The sequence below is a fragment of the Ipomoea nil genome, unplaced genomic scaffold, assembly GCF_001879475.1.
Source record: "Ipomoea nil cultivar Tokyo-kokei standard unplaced genomic scaffold, Asagao_1.1 scaffold0804, whole genome shotgun sequence".
Taxonomy (NCBI): domain Eukaryota; kingdom Viridiplantae; phylum Streptophyta; class Magnoliopsida; order Solanales; family Convolvulaceae; genus Ipomoea; species Ipomoea nil.
Genome location: NW_017617232.1, coordinates 2623879 through 2638703, shown reverse-complemented (window position 1 = coordinate 2638703; position 14825 = coordinate 2623879). Strand labels below are relative to the sequence as shown.

Genomic DNA, 14825 nt, shown 5'->3' with positions numbered 1-14825 from the left:
AGCTGGTGCATGTTGTGTCGAGGCACGTGTACATGACGCACACATGCCGCAGTTGTTAAACATTTAATAATAGACCCCACAAATTTTCATTTGTAATAATCAAAACTATCAAATAACTCCACCTTCCATTTATTGAAAACCCTTGCTATGAGTGAATAATGAATAAAAGTAAGGAGTATAATTTTTTAGTATAATTAAATACTTCATAAAAAAAAAGTATAATTCTTAAATGTTACTATTTTCCTTTTCAATGCTTTTCTTTATACAGTTCATTTGATAGATACCCGCGTTTTACTATTTCCATAGATTAGTGATGCATGCACTGACAAATTAAAAATCTGAGCTCAGGGGCGTCCTATTGAAATTGCGCCTTTCCTGAAAGGCTAATTACACAAAGATAACTGCAGAAACTCATAGTGCACTGCACAGTTAACAAAACAGTACACATGACATGGGGCTCAATACTTACACATGATAGAGGGAGGTTTTGTTCATTGACAAGGATTGGTATACCACATACATGTCAGGAAAATTTGGTTTTGTTTTTCTGGGTGATAATAGGTGTCATAATATTGTTGGTGCTGGTGAAATCAGAATTAGAATATATGATGGTGTGTTTAGGACTTTATGTGATTTTAGAAATATACTTAGGCTAACAAAGAATCTGATTTCTCTTGACACTTTTGATGAAAATGGTTTTATTCATAAAGCTAAAAATAATATAGAAACTATTAAAATTTGTAAGGGTGTGTTGACTATAATGAAACGCAAGAGAATAACATGGAATATTTATAAATTGCTAGGGAACACAGTTATAGGTGAAATTCATTTTGTTGAGTTTGATTGTGATAGTACCAAGTTGTGGCATTTGTGTATTGGGCATCTTAGTGAACTCAATATATATGAATTGCATAAGAGGAATATGTTAAAATGTGTTAAGTACTGCAAGTTAGATTTCTGTAAGTTTTGTGTGCTTGGAAAACAAACTAGAGTTAGTTTCTCTACTAGGAAGCATAGAATTGAGAAAATTATTAATTATGTGCATTCTGATGCACGGGGACCTACTAGGGAGGTACCTATGGGTGGATCTCCATTACGTTTTTTTACGAACTATTTTTCTAGAAAAGTTTGGGTGTATTTCTTGAAACAGAAATCTAAAGTCTTTGTTAAGTTCAAGTTGTGGAAAGCTAAGGTGGAAACTCAAACTAGTAGAAAAATCAAGTATTTGAGATCTGACAATGGTACCAAGTACACAGAAACTGAGTTTTAGAAATTTTGTTGCTTATGTGCATATACTAGGTGATGATAGATCAAAACTTGATCCAAAGTCCAAGAAGTGAATCTTTCTAGGTTACAAGAAAGGTGTAAAAAGTTACAAGTTCCGGGATCCTGGACCAAAAAAAGGGGTGATTAACAGGGGTGTAGTGTTTGATGAGAAATACATGTTGCAACAAAAACAAAAGGATGCGTCTGTTGATAGTTCTAGGCTAGTTGTAGTAGGGTTGATATAGACCAGATTCAATTAACTAAGAAAGTAGAGAATCCACCTAGATCTAAGAAGGTAGAGATTTCCTCTATGTTTGAGAGGCTTGAAGTTTCAGAGTCCATGTCTACAAGTTTTAACGGAGTAAACTTACAAGATTACAATTTAGCCTAAGACAAACCGAGGCAAGCCAATGTTAAGCCTCCTAGCATGTATATCTTTTGCACTTCTTGTTAGCAATAATGATCTAGTTACCTTTCAAGAGAGTATTTCTAGCTAGGAGAAAGATAAATGAATGGCAGGTATGGTTGAGGTGATTGAGTCTTTGAACCAAAATCATGGGAGCTAGTCCAACTCCCTAATGGCAAGAATGCTATTGGATGCAAGGGAGTCTACAGGAAGAAACCACTAGTTTCAAGAAAACAAAGGGAAAGGTTTAAGGCTTGATTAGTTGCGAATGGATTTTCACAGCAACATGGGATAGATTATGACGAAGCTTTTTCTCCTATGGTTAAACATTCTTCAACCAGGGTAATACTTGCTCCGATGGCTACTTCGGATTTGCACTTGGAACAAATAAATGTAAAGATCGTTTTTTTTTTTTTTTTTTTTTTTTTTTTTTTTTTTTTTTTTTTTTCTTTGCATAGTGATCTAGATGAGAATATTTATATGAAGCAACTGGAACTCTGGAAGCATCTAGTTTGCAAACTTAAGAGATCGTTGTATGGTAATGGCTCTTCTCTCTTTTTTTTTTTTTTTTTTTTGTTTTTTTTTGTTACTGTTTGTAGATGAGATGTTGATAGATGCTAAGAGTATGAATGATATCAATGTGTTGAAAGCTTTTTTGAGTTAAGAATTTAACATGAAAGATTTAGGTGCTACAAAGAAAATTCTTGGGATTGGAGATTCACAAGGATAGAGGTTCTAGAAAGTTGTGGCTTACTCAACAGAGTTATGTTGAGAAAGTCTTAGACAGATTTGGAATGAGCAAGTCTAAGTAAGTGAGATCTCCATTGGCAAAACACTTTAAGCTTTCATCATATTAGTGTTTGGAGACAGTTAGTAAAACTATTGAAGATATGACCAAGGTTCCCTATGTCAATGCAATAGGTTGTTCGACGTATGCTATCGTCTGATTTGGCTCATGTTGTTAGTCAAGTCAGCAAGGAGGCAAGATTGGGATGCAATCAAGTGAATTCTTTGTTATTTTAGGAGTTCTATGAAGCATGGTGTTGTATTTGGCAATCAGTAGAATGAGCCTTTGGTTATAGGGTAATGTAGATTCAGACAATGTTGACGATTTGGATAACAAAATGTCCACAACTAGATATGTCAGTACATGATTGTGACTAAAGCTGATAAAGAAGCCTTATGGCATGGGTTTCAAGTTAAGGAATTGAGATTGAGCAACATGGAGTCAACTACTTTATGATAGTTAGACTGTTATTTGTTTAGCAAAGAACCAAGTCTAACATGCTCAGACTAAGCATATTGATGTGAGGTTCCACAAGATCAGAGAGTTAGTTGATTTTGGAAAGTTATTGCTATTGAAAGTTCATACTAGTGATGCAGTTGACATGTTGACGAAAATAATAACTACTGAAAAGTTCAATCATTGTTTGAATTTGTTGGGTATTTGTAATTGCTAGATGAACATGGTTACCCCAACCCACATGTGTGCTAGAGACTTTAGACTTATTTCCTAAGGGGCATATTTGTGAAGATATAAATTTATTGTGTATGTCTCATATGTTACTGAAAGATGACATGTGCGAGAGTGTGGTGGAGCGTAGCAACAACACTTGTCTCCGCAGTTTGAACTCAAACCGGGTTTGCTGAGTGGGTCGGAGGTTGTTGAGCATAGCATATACAATTTATGACACTCATACTACTCATGAATAATCTAAAATACGACATCTAAAGTTTCAAGTCAAGTATGAACAAAATGTTTAATCTTTTCCCTATAATTCTCCCATTCAATAAACAACACAATTAAGAAGATATGTTTCTCGTAATTAAATTTTTATTTCGTTCATGTTAGATTATATGTATATCAATTGTCTAAAAAAAACAATTTTTATAAAGTTAAAATATAACAATTTATTAATGGGTTGTCCATTCTTCTTTACTGCTAAAAATAAAATTAACAAATACAAAATACTCCTATTTGAAATATGTTACTTTCCCTCTTAAAACTTGCTTTCCAATCTTACAATGAAACTATTTATATTTACTAATTGCTCATGAATTAACTTACCTCATTAAATTATTTTTTTTTTAACCTTAATAATCAAATACACAAAAAAAGAAAAATTAATTAAATAGTGTCACATAAGAATGTGAATGTTAAAGTTTAGTTTAGAAAAAGATTGTACCATCACTTTGTCTTTTACATATATTATTTTAATTAATTTTTACTATAACTTTCAACTAACTTGTCACTTAGGCATGTTGGACGATAATAAAAAGGAAATACTTCAAAACCAAGGAATTATAAGCACTAGAATAATAAATAATAATTCATTATTTACACTGAAACATTCGCCATGGAAAGCTTAGAACAACTTAAAACAGGAGTCCAAGATTTAACTTTCCAAGCTTGAGTCTAATCCTAGCCTTATAAGCCCATCACTAAATTCACAATATATAAGCATGAATAACGCACAAATATACATGCTATAAACTTGATATATATAATAATAAAAGAAAAGAAATTAAGCTTTTGTCCTATAGACTTGCAGACCCTTCTCCAGACTCCCACCTAGCAAGCGTTTCATGCTTCAAGGCTTCAAGCTGTCAATGATGACTTCGCTCCAAAGAACATTAGTACCTGATACCTCTGGACTGAACCTACTAAAAGGTTTCCAGATTTCAATCTTGAAAGGTTTAGTAAAACTTTAGACATTTAAAAAGATGCAATCCGTTCTAGGTGTCAGCTATGCATCCTTAGCACGGGAGAAATAGCTAGTAATATCTGAACCTTTTTTTGTAGTATTTGCTTGTTTTCTGGGCCTGAGCCAGGCTCGCACCTCATCTTGAATTTCCTGTGGCAACTCATTCACGACAGCTGGGTCTATCTCATTTATATTGTAATAATAACTCCCTGCATGCCTCCTCTGATCATTTTGACCAGTTGGATCCATACTGGTACCTGCTTTAGTTGGAGAGGTTCACTTAGTTTGTTCACACCTCTCAAAGGTTTAGATGAGCAAGATGACAAGGAAAAGAAAGTGTTATAAACTAAGATTGGGCTAGGGTCAGTCAATTGGGTTATAATGCACATGGGCCAAACAACACTAAAAGGTTGAATCCAACTAATTAGCTAGTCTAACCCATGGCCTTATAAACTCTTATATTCTCTCTTTATTTTATCAACGTGGGACTCTTAACAAACAGAAAATAAGCAGGTGACAAAAACACAAGGGAATTTTCTCCACTGCTAATTTGGAGGTGGAGAGGCTTTTTGTGATTGGTCAGGCTGATTATTACCTGGGGGTGACGCTTCACTTTCTTTGCAAGGGCTTCCACGAGTCACCTTTGAAAATGAGTCTCGACTTTGGAAGTATCCTAAGATGGATGTTCCCTGATGCATCATCAGGAAAAATAAGCAACAAGTCAAACACAGTCATTTTAAACTCATAAATTTCTTATGTTCAACTCTAAGAGAAAAACAATATTTGAATCAATTGCATTATGTAGTACATTTTTGAAGGAAATGTAGAATAAGTAATCCTTGTACATAACACAGTAATTATATTCACATACAGCTATTTAGTTTTCGTAAGGAAAACAATTTTGCCAGTTCCATTTTAAAATTCAGATAACCTTTCATGGCATAAGAGCATCTACACCAATGCATTTTTTGGGGTTTTTGGAATACTAAAAACCGAGTGTGTAATTTTTGCACAAATGGGAGATAGCGTTTTTTGGTGTATTTTTCTCCAAGTGCAAAACTTTTGTGGGGTCCACTGATTGAGAAATGAAAACAAAGCATAATGAAATTCTTTGCGTGTTGGAGACGCAGGTGCCCAGCTGGGCTCGTGAACAGACTGGGTTCTTTATTGTTTATTGTTTTTTTTTTTGTTTTTTTCCTTTTCTTCCTCTTCCCTCTACCTTCTCTCTCCTACATGGCTATAACAAAATCCACCAAAAAACCAAAGCTGATGAGGATGCTCGATGTAATGATTAAAATCATATCTTTAACTCTCAAATACTGGCAGGCAGTAACTAAAAGCTAGTGAAAGACATTCACAACGAGAAAAGAAAAGAATGTAGAGATGAATGCTAACAGGAAGTCTATTACTCATGTCTGATTTTATGTGTCAGATTCAATTAATGAGACTTAACTTGAGTTATTTACAATTCAATTTTTGTAACATTTAGTATAGTGATAGTGCATATAATTTATATATTTAAGAATTACATCAAAAATACTATAAATAAATAAATAAAAAATAAAAAATAAAAAAAATTTATAATTTATAATATTTTTATTTTTTTAAAACATAAACAAAAAAAAAACAAAAACAAAAACAAAAACAAAAACAAAAACAAAAAAAAAAAAACAAAAAAAAAAAAAAAAATTGATTTAGCCAATGAATAGTAAACAAGATAAGTAAAATGAGACAGAGTAACCTTATTTTTGGAAGGCTTTCTTTTCTGTTCTTTTGATTTCAAACTGTTCGTTGTTTCTTCATCTGCAGGGTCAACCATTGGATCAACTTGATTTGGCTCCAATCTTGAACAAGTTTCGGCCCCTAAAAGAGTAGTGTTGATTATAAATCATAATTATTTAGGGCAAGAACATGAAAATACAACAATATATACAGCAAACATTGCATAGAATTACCTGAAAACGACAATGCTACAGTTTCTTCACTGAATCCATCTTCTTGATGACAGGATGTGGAGAGAAACCCCTGCTTAAGTTCTAAGAGTCATAAATGTTCTCTAGTGCTGAACAGTAGCATTTTAAAAATTAAAAAAAAAAAAAAAAACATACATATGTGTGTGTTTGTGTACATATGTATATGTATATGTGTAATGTGTGTGCACGCTCACGCATATCCATATAAAAGAAACTGAAAACAAGAAAGAAACAGATAATAGGGCGCCAAAAAGTTTGTGTTTGGGGTAATATAGTTTGTTGGTGCTCTGTTTCATTCTATATACACCTATATCTGTATGCCAATGTGCATCAAAGAATCTTCTCTTTTTCTTTTAAAATTTAAAGCCCTTTGTTAATGAAGATATTTTTGTCATAGTTGATAGCACTTATCTTGTGGAAATTTAACTAAATAAATAGAACAGTGTCAAACCTCGACTGTACATGGTTCTCCATCTTCTTCATGTATTTCCAAAGTTGGAATTGCATATTCGGACCCTTTACTTTCATGAATGCAATCAACCTCGGGCTCCAAGGAGTGCAGTGTTGAATGGTTTCCACTTCCTAGATAACTATTCCTTTTGTTAATTGTGAGAGAGAGGTTCAATAGCACTAAGAAAATGTGCAAAGAAAACAAACATAGGAAGAAAAGAGGTAGCTAGGTGTGGAAGCAGTGAGAACCTAAGGGTGGCAATGGCTTTGCATCTTCGATAGATCTTTGACTTAATTGCTTAACAGAAGAGCATGTTTCGTATTGGTTCTGAAAATAATTCATGATTGAACGTGTTCCCTGCCAAAAGCATTTAACGAAGAAAAACATTTTAGAAGACTGAAATTTTATGGCAGACATACATATAAAGGTACCGAAGGTAAAATTTTGAGTTTAATTGACCAGATGTACTAGTAATATATTGGGGTATTTTGAGTCATCAAATAATTTCATTAGACGTTTTTATTCTACTAGGTGGAAATGTCATTTCTACATAACATAGACAACAGATTGGCAAAAATCAGGCATCACTATTAAGGTAGCATAGATTATTAAGTTCTACTAATTCCATAGATGATTTAAATCAGTTTATATTGTTTCATATTGCCAAAAAATTTTAAGTGAGCAACCTCTGACAATTATTATAGAATGAAAAAGGCCACTGTGAAGATACAAGGAGGGTTGAACTCACTGAGGGTATAGAAACTATTTTACTTGCTGATATCGAAAGACCTGTCACTCCCCAACCATCTTGTTGCTTTGTTGGTGTATTAACATTGTAATAACCAAGAAATTCACGGAGTCCTACTTGAAAAAGGATTAAGGCATCTTCTTGGATCTTGGCAGTCCCATATCTTAACGGACATGATTTAGAAGGAAATTTCTTGAATGAATCTGTGTCATTTGTCTAGAAAATAGCAAATATAACGGACTATATTATCATGTAATCACATAAATAATAATACAACAGACTTAAATAAATTAAATGACAAACAGTATAGTACTCAAGGAAATATTTGAACAAGTAACCTTGTATGCACTAGCATGTAGAGTCAGTGTTCTTGCAATGCGCTTATTCTGTTCCAAGTCAGACTGAAGGCGTTCATTAAGTTCATCACAAAGCTCCCTAAGCCATTTCTCAACCTATAAATAAATAGAAGTGTCAAAGACTCAAAGTGACCAAAAAAATTTAAAAGTGGACCAATAACTAGAACTCCCATCGTCCCACAGACCCACACTGATTGTCCTATTTACTGTTTTCTTGGTTAATTTGACTAAACTTCGACATAGATTTTCATACTTTCAAGTTTAAGCTTGAAGCTAAAAATTGAATATCAATAAACTACACAATAAGTACAACCTACCTTGATAATCACAACATAAAATTTTAAATATCATGCCATTAAAAGTTGGTTAAAATTAGATTGTGTTGACCCTAGTGAAGCAAAACTAGACCACAGTTTTGGGACAGAAGCAAATAAAATTATGACAAAGTAACAAAACCTTTATGTAAAATAAGTATGACCATAAGATAGCATTCCAACATAACTGCATAAGACCTCCCTTGAATAAATAATAAAGAATAGTAACAAGAATAAAATTAAGATAATTAAAAGGATAGTATTTGAGAGAACATGTCTTTACAGAAGCAATTGTTCTAAGAGCTCGGGGTCCAGGAAATGTCTTTCCAGAGCCATGACTCATGGGGAGAAGGCGGCCCTGAACTTCTTCTCCATTCATCCCTCTGGCAGTATTCCATAACCAGGTACTGCAAGGAATACAGGGGAAAAAATAAGGTAAAAGTGAGGACAATTCTGCAACTGAGAACATGGTTGCAAGTAAAACAAACTCTAAATTGTATTTCCATCATTGAATTTTACAATTCATGCAGTAATTATCCCTGAGGTTTTCTCCTGTAGCAAAGTACCCCAGAATGTTTCATCAGTGAAATTGCCCCAAGTCATTGGCTAGAGCAAAACCTTCAGCTCAAGACACGCATGCATACAAAAAGCTAGAATACATATTACACAGTATAAGAAATCGTTTTTTAATGTTTTCCCTTCTCTTTTGGCTGGTTTTTGGGAAACACGTAGAAAACCTCAATTAGACAAATTACGCTCAGTCGCTCATTATCTAAAAGAATGAGCAATATTTTTCAAGACAATGAGCACAATAATTGGGAAAAACTTGGAAGCATTTGCTTAAGATGTCATCATCTCTGTAAAATAAAACATAAAACATTTAATCTAAAAGCAATATATTATGACCCAGTATTTATCCCAAAATGTTCCTGTAACTTCTCCTCTGAAAAGTGCAATAGGTCTCCAACAGTGTTCACACCCAGGTGATTCTGCAATGAAGTTCCAAGCTTTCCCCCAAGTTGTTTCCTGCAATACATTTCAACTCAAAGCATGACACAAACCACACAAATTAGGAGAAAATACAAGCAATAGTGTCATGCAAATATAAACAAGTCAGCAATAAAGTACCACTCAAAAAGAGCCCTACTATTAAAATCTAAAGATCAATATAAAGGGAAAAATCTTAACCACAAGAACAACATAATTCAGATTTCAGATAGAACTGAAACTCAGGAAAAAAAAAAAAATCAAATAGCATGCTGAACAAAACTTGAAGGATTCTTGACCAAGTCAAATAAAGGAAATCCTTACATCTTCTTTATAGGCAATGGTTCAAGAAATTTCATGACAGATGATGAGGGCACCACAGTTTGCTGTGCAGGTTTGTTCATCCCACTTGCTAGTTTGGCCAACATCTGCAAGTAGCATTGTATTTAGGATGATAAAACTCTAGACATCGTGAAAAATAAAAATAAAATACATACAATAAACTTCTAAAGTTTTGCATGTTTCTTGTGGATGGAACACTATTTCCACCTTATTATGAGCAATGCCTGCTGAACATGTGAATTCAGTCCCGTTTAATACTTGCAGCCTTAGTTCTGCAACAATAAGGGCCCCACAGGCTAACAACTTATCACGGTAATCTGCATCATTTCTACAAAGCCAGTTCTTGATGCTCTCATTTTCATCCTGCAATAGAAACCAATATCAGGAATGATACAAGGACCAATGGAACATTAGCATGGATTAAAAAATAATAATAATAAAATAAAATTCTTTGAAACACTGTTTCACCAAAGTTGCTTTTACCAATGAAGGAATTTGAGTTCTTACTTCTTGAGTACTGACATTGCAGGTTACCATCTTTCAGCAGGTGCATATCTTTGAAATGATGTTTTATTTAAACAAAGCTGTTTTGATTTAGTACATGGAATTGAAGCTTCAGAACAAGAAAATTGAACTGCTAGATAATAGTTATTATCACTATCACTACCCACCTTATCAATCCCTAAAACATGTGATTTAGCCGCTTCTTCATTGATTGTTTCCAATTTCTCGGGTGGGGTCTCTTTCAACATTTTCTCTGCAGCTTCAGTGAGGTCCAGATAGACTTCATCAATTGAAGCACGTTCACATATACCTTTCCGTGCAAGAATGGATACCACCTGTGAGAATGCCATAAACACACATTCACAACATACTACAAGCTTAAACAGAGAGATGCTTGAAAGTTTTCTTAACCTCTGAGCCTGCATTTCGGTATGTATTCAGGTCAGCTTTACCACGAGCAACTGGGACTTGAACAAGCTGAATTTCAGGACAGACTTGCTTGGCCTCATCCCCGCGCATTGAACTACAAAATGGTAAACCAGATTCACTGATAAAAACTTGCCATCAATCAAGTTTTTAAGAAAATTTTCTCATAAAATTAGAAAGCTAATCCATTACCGCTTAACACCAAATTTGCGGGCCTCGTAACTGACCGCTATCAGGCCCCCTCCTTGCCAAGAGTTGTATTGCACTACAGCAGTCGGTTGACCCCTTAGACTTGGTTGTTTACGTTGCTCCACTATACATGAAAAAAACCAGTTAGATACTGCAGCATTATGATCATGATCAGAATTCATGAAAAAAAAAACACACACACACACACATTCTTCATGCTTATATAGACATTCATTAACATCAATACACACGCATATATATATATATATATATATATATATATATATATATATATATCTTCCTCTTTTGATTCAACTTAACCCTAATTTGACTGGAGATACTGGAAAAAAAATTAAAAATGAACACTACACATTTGAAAGAAGAGAAAACAACAGACTAGGTAATTAACTATGTTAAGATAAATGTACTGTAATCATAACTTTAATGTGAGCATATAGCATTCATGTTAAAGCTGGAAATGTGGCAAACTACTGAATTGAGAAAGAAGAATAAGGAAAAACCTTGAACATAGAAGCAGTCCATGTCGACGTGGGCGATGACTCGAGAGTCCGATGATTCAGGTCGCGCTACCGGCATCTCTTTCTCTACCAAGTGTCCTCTGATCTTCACAGTCTCTCTCTCCCGCTCCCTCTCTTCCGAAACAGTGTCAGGCTGGGGCACCAAAATTTGGCTCCACCTTTTTAATTAGGATAAAATAATACTCCGTATTCAAAAGTGCATAATACAAAGAAACGAAACCCTTTGGGCATTCGCGGGAAATGGAAGATGTACTCATGTACCAATAGTCCAATACTATTCATTTGCACTTCTCCAAAACTTGTATAACTTTTATTTTTATTGAAAGTTACCTCATTCGAGTTATTTTATTTTATGAAAAATTACATTTTTCGTTTTCAAGTTATAAAGTAATTGTAAAATTTGTCCCTAATTGTTGATCTTGTTCGCTTTTCACCCCTTAGTTATTATTAGGTGACAAGATAATAAGGCTGACACCCGACTTGGATCATAAGTGGGCATCTGACCCGGCACCACATGGAAACTCCAATTGACAGAATTCCAACAGGTGCCACCTTTACTGCCATTGAAGTCACCATTAAAGCCACCATTGATGAGAGTGAATTAAAGGCTTAGGCTCCCCATTTATGTCCCATGTTGTTACCGTTAGGACTTTAGTATAAATGGGGCTCTCCTCAGCTAACAAAAGAGACACTGTATTTTCTATACTGAGACACTAAGGCAATACAACTATTGTTACATCCGTTACACAAAATAATATTATTCGGTAACATATTTACCGTCATTAGTGTTGCACGTTTCGCCCTTTAATTAATTTCTCGTGCTCACTTTTCGTACTTAAGCTAACTTCTCGTCTCTAATGTTTTGTTAGTAAAGGATGAAAAGTACAACGCTAATGATAGCTTAGGAAGAACAAGTAAACAAGACCAACAATTAATAACAAATTCTACAAGTACTCTCTAACTTATGGACAAAAAGTGTAATTTTTTCTTTATTTGATGTACTGATTCAATATTTCAATTAATGAGTTTTAACTGAAATTATTTATAATCTAATTTTTCATTATATTAAATTTAGTGTTATTAATAAAATTTATATATTTAGAAATTAAATTAAAAATACTATTAAACACAACAAAATTAAAATAATAATAATAGTAAATAAATAAATAAATAAGAGTTCATTTGACTAATGAATAAGAAACATGACATGTAAAATTAGACAAAAGGCATAAAAACCATAATTGAATTATTATTTATTTTTCATAAACTTTGAATTTAATTTACAATGATTTTTAATTTTTTATAGAGCTTATAACTTATTTTTAAATTATAAATGACTTATATATATAGTTCAGATGACCTTTAGTTAAGGAGGACTATTAATAGTAGCTTTAGCGTCCGTTTGGAAAGCAGGAAAGTGACTTCTGAAAAATGAATCATTTTTTCAGAAACATTGTCATTTTCAATGTTTGATTGCATGTGGGAAAACTTGGTTAGTTTATTTTCTGAAAAAATGAGTAGAATTGTATGTTTAAACATTTTGGCGAAAAATGACTTCCCCCAAATTTTGGCTGAAGTCATTTTTTTGCCAAAATGACTTCATTTTCCCTAGTTAACAGATAATATTTTCCGTTGACTTGATTTTCATGTTGCATCCAAACACTGAAAACTCGGAAAACATTTTCCAGAAGTCATTTTTCGGGTTTCCAAACGGACCCTTAGAGAAGTTGGAAGACTTATTGTGGTAGACTTGTAAGTTAAAGACCAAAGTTGGTAGTGCACTAGTGCCTCAAACTCAAAGGACCTTCTGTGAAATTTACTCAGTATTAAATTACAATGGTCTTTATTTATCATGAAGTAGTCAATATTTAATAAGTATTTTCTCCCAAGAAGAAGGGATATGTAGTTATAGTTAATAATATGTGTCATTGTGTGTTCCTTAAAGAATTGCAAAATGGTGTTTTTTGATTCTCAGTTTTGTGTTGATGTATAAATAGTATTGATACACATAAAAACTTGATAACATTAACTCATGTCTAAAGATGAAGTTTTGAAATGAAGGTCTTTAATTTGAAAACCAAGTATTGTTTCGACTTGCAAATAGAGTATCTCTGGATAAGTTATATACACTGGTTAGCCTATCTTAAAAGATATTTTAGAAATATTTTATATAGAAAAGTATTATTTACTTAGCACACTAATGGTTGCCCAATATTTTGAAGTAGATCAAAATCCATTTAGATCAAAAGATGATATAGGGTGGATGTTTTAGGACCAAAAGTTTATTACTTTTCATTGGCACTAGAGCACTACTTTAGGACAATATAATCGCATTAGACTTGATATTGTATTCTAGTGCTTCTCCTGCAATGGAACATTATAATAATGTTTAACATATCTTCCGATATCTTCGTGATACAAATGATTTTGGCATTTATGGGAGAAACTAAGATACAATTTTGATGAGGTACTTGAATACTAGTTATTTGTTTAATTTCATTGGGTTATGTCACAAATTGGTTATGCAAATATGAATTACTCCCAATGTCCCATTCTCATATAAAGACAATTAAACTACCAGCTTCATAAGCTCTGAATGAATAATGAGTTTATATAAAATGTTCATTCTAGTAACTATCTACCATATTTGTTCACTAAATCACTTTCTATTTTTAGCTAACAGATGCTTTGGCCTGGATATAATTTTTAGCAAGGTGGAAGGTCTCCCAAGGGGCTTAGAAATGATTCTAGCTTTGGAAGGGGTCCCCCACTTTGTGTTCCTCCCTGGTGTGGACAGGATTAGATGATGCAGAGCTGGACCTGGTTGGGATCAAGAGTATGGCCGGGACCCTGGTTGGTGAGTTAGCCAAGCTGATGATTCATGCCAGGCATGGCATGTTATGAGGCTTTGCTAAGGGTTTGAGTGATAGTTAGGAAAAGCTAGAACCAAAAGCTGCAAGAATGAACATCCTAAGGAATCTGTTGTAGATGAAGGATGTTCTATCTCTTGTTGGCTTAGCTATGTGGTCAGGAAAGTCCAAGTAATCAGCCCAAAGTTGGGCAGGTTGCCTGGCTTTTGAAAAATCTGAGGGAGAGAGGATGCAATAAGGAAGGGGAGGATTGTTGCTTCTGAAAATAAAATATGAAGGGTGGAGGGTGATATAAGGAAGGACGATCTCACTTTGATATCTGAACATTCTGTCTGACTGAGTGAACACCCTAATGAAGTTGTGTTACAACTGAGGGGTGTTCTGCTCAGCTAGCCAATGATGGATTGATTGCTTAGATGGGGGAATTGGCCTATGAAGCCAATAAGCTGAGGCTGATTCTGCCTGCATTAGGCCTAACATTGGTAGGAATAAGTGAAGGCACTTAGGGGATTTGGGGGAACTGGTTTATGAGTCTGTAAGGATGAGGCCAGTTCTGCCTAGACTCCCCAGCTTATCAAGCATGAATCTGAAAGCTGATATGTTCTTTAGGGTGGGGGAAATGGTAGATGAGGCTGTAAGCTGAGGCCATCTCTGCTTAACCTAAAGAACTTGTAGATATATGAGGGACTTGGTTCCTGCTTCTGATCTGCATTGCTCAATGATGAGTTGGATAACTTTGAGAGCAAAGC

The 14825-nt window shown here is 34.0% G+C and overlaps 1 protein-coding gene across 4 annotated transcripts; it reads right to left on the bottom strand.

Moving 5' to 3' along the window:
• Window positions 1-3963: 3963 nt before the first annotated feature.
• LOC109177209 (DNA polymerase eta) lies at window positions 3964-11423 on the bottom strand. 4 transcript variants are annotated; one of them, XM_019326519.1, is made up of 17 exons: window positions 11189-11423; window positions 10671-10791; window positions 10464-10575; window positions 10220-10387; window positions 9756-9911; window positions 9531-9634; window positions 9126-9245; window positions 8503-8626; window positions 7888-8001; window positions 7550-7765; window positions 7050-7158; window positions 6802-6932; window positions 6333-6402; window positions 6119-6240; window positions 4973-5066; window positions 4387-4637; window positions 3964-4276 (listed from the first exon to the last, which is right to left on the bottom strand). In XM_019326519.1, exons 1-16 carry the CDS (start codon window positions 11262-11264, stop codon window positions 4420-4422), a joined length of 2055 nt encoding a protein of 684 aa, XP_019182064.1. In that variant the 5' UTR covers window positions 11265-11423; the 3' UTR covers window positions 3964-4276; window positions 4387-4419. The 4 variants fall into 4 exon arrangements, with proteins under 4 accessions (XP_019182064.1, XP_019182063.1, XP_019182065.1 ...); XM_019326518.1 differs by having other exon boundaries at window positions 3964-4637; XM_019326520.1 differs by having other exon boundaries at window positions 3964-4634; window positions 11189-11421.
• Window positions 11424-14825: the final 3402 nt, after the last annotated feature.